Source organism: Dipodomys ordii, unplaced genomic scaffold (genome assembly GCF_000151885.1).
Source record: "Dipodomys ordii isolate 6190 unplaced genomic scaffold, Dord_2.0 Scaffold143, whole genome shotgun sequence".
Lineage (NCBI taxonomy): Eukaryota > Metazoa > Chordata > Mammalia > Rodentia > Heteromyidae > Dipodomys > Dipodomys ordii.
Window position 1 is genome coordinate 1607139 of NW_012267359.1, and position 7624 is coordinate 1614762.

The 7624-nt window shown below is 54.9% G+C and overlaps 1 protein-coding gene across 1 annotated transcript in view; it reads right to left on the reverse strand.

The window, feature by feature from the left end:
- Positions 1–1038, reverse strand: part of Fzd9 (frizzled class receptor 9) — a 3352-nt gene extending 2314 nt beyond the window's left edge. Inside the window, exon 1 of the mRNA XM_013031702.1 lies at positions 892–1038. Within this exon, the coding sequence (XP_012887156.1) occupies positions 892–1038 (147 nt within the window). The remainder of the gene's footprint in view (positions 1–891) is intronic.
- Positions 1039–7624: the final 6586 nt, after the last annotated feature.

A 7624-nucleotide genomic window follows, 5' to 3' on the forward strand; every position in this document is an offset into this window, starting at 1 on the left:
AGCCCGCTGCGCTGGGCCCGTGCCGCGGCTACAAGCCCGGGGGCGTGGCTAGGGGACACGCCCGGGGGCGGGGACTCACCAGGACACGCCCTCGCCCGGAGTTAAAGGCGCCGAGTCTCGCCGAGGAGCTCGGGCCGCCCCAAGGGCCGGAGCGCTTGGGACACGCCTGCCCTTTGAGCCCTCGCCTCGCTTTTCCCCGAGGTTCCTCCCCTTCCCCTACGTCCCACCCTTTCCCCGCGACGGTGGTCTGTCTGCAGGACCATTCCTCATACTTTCTTGCTGCAAAAGATCATGGGCAAGACCTCGCAGGGGAAGGGCCCAGCTTGGGACCCAGAGACAGTTCAAGTACAGCTTGGGCCTCTGCACTGGACACATATGACTTCGGACTCCTCTCCAAGCCTCCCATGCCCTGGTGTGGATCTCAGGATATCTGGTCCTCTTTCCCAGGTGGGGAAACTGAGGCTCAAAGAGTGACGTACTCCAGGGCACAGGTTCACAAATTCTGCATTTGTGACTGTGGTACTCCAGTCACGGGCCACCCTCTATAGGGGCTCGGGAGCCCACTGAGATCTGCTCCAAACCTGCCATTGCTCCTGATGCCTCTGTTTATGAAACTCAGGGCCACGCCGTTCTGGGATCTCTTACAGACTATCCCCACTATCCACCTGTCCACCTCATCCCCCGCCCCCCAGCCCAGGGTCAGGCTCTACAGCCAGTGCTCAGGGACCTAAATGACTGAGTGACAGAGGATCAGGCACTGCGCAAGTGCGCTCAGAGCCACGGGGGTCCCCAGCGAGGTGCTGCCCCTTCATCTTCCAACTCCGAGAACCATCCTAAGTCAGTCCTGCATCCACCTTCCAGGACAGTTGTGAGACTCAGAAAACAAGATACCTCTGAGGCCAGCGGAGAGACGGTGCCACCCATCCCAAGGGAGCCTGCCCAGGTGTGGCTGCCCAGCGAAGCCCACAGCTGCCCGCTGTGCAGCTTGGTGCAGCCATGGTGGTGTGGTGAGAAAGTGGAGCTGTGGTTCCCACACATGCCTTTCGTTAGTGCTCAGCACCCCTTACAATTGTACTGGAGCCAGAAGGGACAAAGGCAGGCAGATGCCGCCCCTGGCCTGTGCCCAGCCCTCTTGTCTGAAGGGAGAGGCTGGGGGTGATGCACAGCCCTAGGCTAGGCTTGCTCTGCTGGGGTACCAGCAGCTGTGAGACTCCAGCTTCCCAAGGAAAGGAAGGGAGGGCAAGGGTGTGGCCCCTTTGGAAAAAAAAACAATCCAGTTTAGTGGGAGCCTGTGACTCATGCCTATAATCCCAGCTACTCAGGAGGCTGAGCTGTGAAGATCAAGGGTCCATTGAATCCAGCTCAGGCAGGAAGGTCTGTGAGACGCTTAAGTCCAATTAACCAGCAAAAAGCCACAAGTGGGATTGTGAGTCAAGTAGTAGAGTACCAAACCTAGAGAGAAAAAGCTAAGGGACAGTGCCTAGGCCCAGAGTTGGAGCACCAGGACAGATGTGTGTGTGTGCGTGTGTATATGTGTGTGTGCAGGTACACACACACAATCACAGGCAAAAAACAAAAACATTTTTTAAAAACCACCAAAAAAAACTCATCAACTTTAAGTACAGCTTTCAAAATACCAGCAGCAGCTCCCCATCACACAGCCCTGGTGAGGAACCCCCTTCCCTGCCCCCTCCTCTGGAACCCGAGGCTGGAAGCCCTGGTGGCCTCTCCCTTCTTGTTTCTCCCTCACACTATCTCAGGGAAGGCCTGAGACTTGTGCAGCTCTGGATAGAGCTGCAGGCTTTGCTTGGGGGCCCAGGGTCCTTGCCCACACCCCTGGTCCATCCATCCATTCATCTGTCTGTCCATCCATCTTTCATTCCTAATTCTAGCAGCTGCTAGCTGATTGTGGATGGCCGCACTGGCTGGAGCAGCATGGATGACAGTGAGGTTCAGCTCCATTTCCTGAGCCCCCACCCTACCGGCCATCGGGGTGTCTGGGGCAGGGGGGGGGGAGCGTCTGGGCTGCCAGGATGTCCCACAAGGACTGGCCTGGGAGCCAGGGTTTTGTGGGTTCCTGCCTGGCTCCTGGGTGAGGAGGAGCAGGGGGCTCTGTGTAGCAGCCGAGGAGGGGAGGGTGCCCCAGGACCGTGGGATGCCAGCCCTGTCGCTAAGGCAACCGCTGGCTCCTGGGAAGCCGGAGCCGGAGGAGCAGCCGTGCCCCGCGCTGAGGAGAGAAGAGGCCTCTTGGGCCGTCTGCCCACCCACCGGGCTTTGTCACTGGATCTCGGCTTTACAAAGGCCAACAATGCCCCGGGTTTTCTCTGAAAGGGACACTATGAGGACCGGGACGGGAGGAGGTCTCATCAATGCCCACCCCCCACCAGGAGCCTCTTGGCTCCTCCTTCCTGCAAGATGCCAGCTTTTCCTGGGGACAATGGGGGAGGGGGGAGGACACCCTTCTGCCCTGCATTCCTCCTATCCTCCCTTCCCACCCTCCCTTCTTAGCCCCACCCCCTCAAGAGTCAGCTCTGATACTGATGCCCCCCACTCCTGCTGATGCCCATCTTTCCAGGAGCCTAGGGGACCTGGGAGGTGGGTCTGCACCAGGCCCCCACCTCCACATCAGGGTCTTGGCACCTGGTTTGGGATAGGTTACCATAAACGCCTGCAGTGGAGAAGGAATGTCGGATTGGGGAATCGGGGATTCTCCTGGGCTTCCCACTCCCAGCCCTCTTGTTTGGATTTCCTTTCTGAGATAGTCTTGCTGACTGCCCAGGCTGGTCTCCAATGTGAATCTGGCCTCCTGAGTAGATGGGCAAACAGGTGTTCTCAACCCCGTGTGGTTTCAGTAGTCTGGGCAAGTTATAAATTGTCCAACTTCTCCCCTCTGGACAGGCTCCTGGGGAAAGGGGCACCAGGAGGGGTGGAGGCATCAGTATCAGAGCTGACACAGGGCACCACTCACCCTTGAGGGGGTGGGGCTAGGGAGAGTGGGGAGGGAGGGCAGGTGGAATATGATCTGTGTGGCTGTCCCACACAGACACAGCAGCAATGTATGCATCTTCATCCATCTTCATCTGTAGCCATCAGATCCGCTCTGGCCCACTGCTTGTTACTGCAAATAAAGTTTTATTGGAACACAGCCATGTTCATGCCCGTTGGTTTATAGTCCACAGTGCATAGCTGACTTCAAGCAACAGTGGTAGATCTGCACCATTGTTGGGGAGAGCACAGCCTGTGAAGCTCCAGGTATTTCCTCTCTGAACAGCAAGGCTGCCCTCCACAGAAGACTGCTGAGTCCCACATAAATCTGGGCTATTTTTTTTTCCAGAGGGGGCAATATTGAGGCAATACGGAAGCTTGCTTCATGAGCATGTTACTGCTTGAGCCATGCATGCCCCCAGCCTTTCTACTGAAGTTGTTTTTCAGATAGGATCTTGAGTCTGCCTGGGGCTGACATAGCTGGGTCTATAGATATGTACTGTTATGCCCAGACATACATGTGTGTGTGGGGGGGGGTGGACCTGCCAGTACTGGGGCTTGAACTCAAGGCCTGAGTGGTGCCCCTGAGCTTTCTCACTCAAGGCTGGCACTCTCACATTTGAGCCACAGCTTCATTTCTGGTTTTCTGGTGGTTAATTGGTATTTCACAGACTTTTGTGCCCAGGCTGGCTTTATACCATGATCCTCAGAATGCAGCCTCCTATGTAGTAGGATTACAGGTTTGAGCTTGGGGTTTTTGTTTGTTTGTTGTTTGTTTGTTTTAAATAAGAGTCTTGCCTGATCTGGTTGGTCTCCTACTGCAGTTTTCCCATATTCCCTTTGACAGTAGCTGGGATTGCAGGCATAAGTCACCACAAATGGCTTCATCTGAGTTGTTAATACTAAGCCTTTAATTGAGCACATACCCTGTGCTGGGCAGGGGAGTCCAGCCCCCTCCCCGCCATGGCACTGGGGACCCTGGCTCTCAGAGGCCAGCTGTTGCTGTCTGCCAGGAGAGCAGAGCAGGGAGTGAGAGAAGTCTGAGCTGGGCTGAATCTCAAAGCCACATGGGAGCCAGCGGGGAGAGAAGGAAGGGTGCTCTGGGTAGGGGACCAGCCTTTGCAAAGGTACTGGGATCAGAGCGGGGCACTGTGGGAGCAAGGCCGAGTGTGGTGGGCAGCCCCCGGTGGGGCAGGCTGGATCCCCGGCTGGGCTGGGCCTCATGGAGGCCCAGGGCAGCCTGGCTGGGTTTGGGGAGCCCCAGCCACCCGGGCCAGGCGGGAGGCTCCGCTGCTGAAAGCAGCTTTTGTGTGGCTCAGGGCAGCTGAGCTCCCGTTTCGTTGTCGTTGGAACCTGCTGCTTATTTATCCAGCTCGAGAAATTCAGCGGCAGAAGGGGAAAAAAAAAAATCACCTCAGCTGCCCAGAAGCGGGGAGTGGGGAGGAGCGTGCCCCACCCTCTGCAGCCCTGCCCGGCCCAGCGGCCAGGGACACCCCCCCACTCTCTCTGCTGGGCCCACCTTGAGTGGGGGCCTGGCCTGTGCAGCCAGGCTCTGCAGAGCCCCTGGCTCTGGGCCTCACCCCCCTCCCAGGGGCTGAGGGCAGAGCCCAGGGGGGCCATCCGAGGTGCAGGGGTGACCTTTACCCAAAGCACAGGGTGTCCTCCCAGGCTGGGGCAGGCATGCCCAGGACGGAGTGGGCCTCCCAGCCGCCGGGGAGGAGCCTGCTCTTCTCCAGGCCTCCCGCAGGGCGGCAGGAGGGGCCCACGGGTGCCCTCTGCCAAGCTAGTGCGCACTGCAAGGTCACAAGCCCAGCCCAGGTTCTTGACCTACACAGCCTCCAGAACCATATGCTTGGGAAAAAAAACCTCTATTCTTTATAAATTACCCACACAGTGGTGTTTCGTTATAGCCACAGGAGGAGAGAGAATAGCACCGCACCCCCAGAACAGCACCACACCCAGCTACTCAGGAGGCTGAGGTACACTCCATCCTTAGGCCACTGTGGAAAGAAAGGTAGCAAGATCGAATCTCAGAATCGGACTGGGTGTGGTGGTGCATAGCTGTAATCTCATATCCTTAGGATATAGCAATAGGAAGAGCAAAATTTAAGACTGACCCTGGCAATGCCTGTAGCTCATGCCGGAATCCTAGTTACTCAAGAGGCTGAGATCTGAGAATCTTGGTTCAAAGCCAGCCAGGGCAGGAAAGTCTGTGCGACTCTTATCTCCAATTAACCACCAAAAAGCTGGAAATGGAGATGTGGTTCAAATGCCAGCCTTGAGCAAAAAAGTACAGGCCCTGAGTTCAAACTCCAGGATTGGCAAAGAAAGAAAGAAGAAAGGAAGGAAGGAAAGAAAGAAAGAAAGAAAGGGGGCTGGGAAGGTGGCTCAGTGGTAAAGCGCTTGCCTTGAATGCTTGAGGCCCTGGGTTCAATTCCTCAGCACCCATAAGCAAAAAAAGAAAGAAAGAAAGAAAGAAAGGGAAAGAAAGAAAGAGAGAGGGGGGAGGGAGGGGAAGGGAAGGGAAGTGAGGGAAGAAAGAAAGAAAGAAAGAGAAAGGAGGGAGGGAAGGGAAGGAAAGAAAAGAAAGGAAGGAAAGAAGAAAAGAAGCCGGGTGCTGGTGGCTCACGCCTGTAATCCTAGCTACTCAGGAGGCTGAGATCTGAGGATCGCGGTTCAAAGCCAGCCCGGGCAGGAGAGACCGTGAGACTCTTATCTCCAATAAACCACCAGAAAAGAGGAAGTGGCGCTGTAGCTCAAGTGGTAGAGCGCTTGCCTTGAGCTGAAGAGCTGAGGGACAGCGCCCAGGCCCAGAGTTCAAGCCCCACGACTGACCAAAAAAAAAAAAAAAGAAGAAGAAAAGAAAAGAAAGAAAAAGAGAGAGAAAGGCGGGGAGGGTGGGGAGGGGAGGGGAGGGGAAGGAGGAGGGGAAGGAGGAAGAGGAGAAGACTGAACCAGGCAAAAGGGAGAGACCTTACTTGAAAAACAAACTAAAGGGCTGGGAAGGTGGTTCAGTGGTAGAGCGCTTGCCTTGCAATGCATGAGGCCCTGGGTTCAATTCCTCAGCACCACATAAGAAAAAAGCCAGAAGTAGCACTGTGGCTTAAGGGCTAGAGCGCTAGCCTTGAGCTGAAGAGCTGAGGGACAGCGCCCAGGCCCAGAGTTGAGGCCCCACAACCAGACCCCCCCCAAAAAAAAAACTAAAAATAAACTAAAGACAAAAGGGTGTGGCTCAAGTGGAAGAGCATCTGTTTTAGCAAATGGGAGGTCCTGAGTTCAAGCCCCATACAGACAGAAAATAAATTTAAAAAGGTAACACTTGTGCTGGGTGCCTAGCAGCACACCTGTCATCCTAGCTATTCAGGAGGCTGAGATCTGAGGATCACGGTTCAAAGCCAGCCTGGGCAGAAAAGTTCCCCTCTGAGACTTACCTTCAATTAACCACCAAAAACCAGATGTAGAGCTGTGGCTCAAGTGGAAGAGTGCCAACCTTGAGCTAAAAAATTCAGGAACAGTGCCTAGGCCCTGAGTTCAAGTCCCATGACCAAAAAAAAAAAAAAGGTAGCCGATGCTTGTCTCCCTATCACCCACCTGGAGCTCAGCCTCAAGCCACACCTCCCCATGGTCTCCCTGCCTGGCAAAGGGGTCCCAAGATCCAGCAGAATTGCCTGCTTTTAGCCTCTTAGGCTTCTCTTCCTCTCCTGGCCTTTCCTAGTTTTCCTTGAAAATCAGACCCCATTCACAGCTCCCTCCCCTTCGAGATGCTGGGCCTACTGGGTTATATCAACAATCTTTGTATCCTGTGAGGCTCTTTCATACATGTTTGACCCATTCCACAGGTAGAAACTGAGGCCTGAAGTGAAGCTGGGCCTGGAGCATCTGGACTTTCTCCAGGTTTGGGCCCTTTTGTTTCTCTGAGCATATGTAGTCTTCTATTAAAAAGAATTGAAAATTACATTGTAAGAGGGCATTAGAGGATGGGTGTAGTGGTGCACATCTGTAATCCCAGCACTTGGAGGCTGAGGCAGGAGGATCCAAAGTTTGAGGCCAATCTAGGCTTCCTAGCAAGACCCTGTCCCCCAAAACCAAGGGCCAAGTGTGTGGATTGGTTGGTAGAGCACTTGTTGAGCATGCTTGAGGCCCTATGTTCCATCCCCACCAATACACACACACACACACACACAAGTGACAAATCAACTAATAATCCATATGAAAACACATGACAGAAAAGTCAGCCCACATGATTTGCTTTCTTTCTGATTTTCAAATGACATGGAGACAGTGGAGGGTACCCTTTCTAGATCCCTGGGCCCGGTGCTGAGGGCCCCTGAGGAGGCCTGCCCCCCCCCCCCCACCGGGGCCTGCTTCTTCCACACGGATGACACATGGACACCCACACACCAGCGTGCTCTCCTGCCTTCTTTTCTTTCTGGAATGCCTTCCACCCCGAGCCTGGCACCGGAAAGGGAGCTTCCTCTTATAAACATGGCCCAATCTACGAAGGACTGGACTTCTGTAATGGGAAGAGCGGAAAGACATCTTTCTTCCCTCTCCCTCTCCCTGTCATGCTAGCGCCTCTTTCCATGGGTCCTGGGCTTGAACTAAAGACCTTTTGCTCTGCTCAGCTTTTTTTTACCCA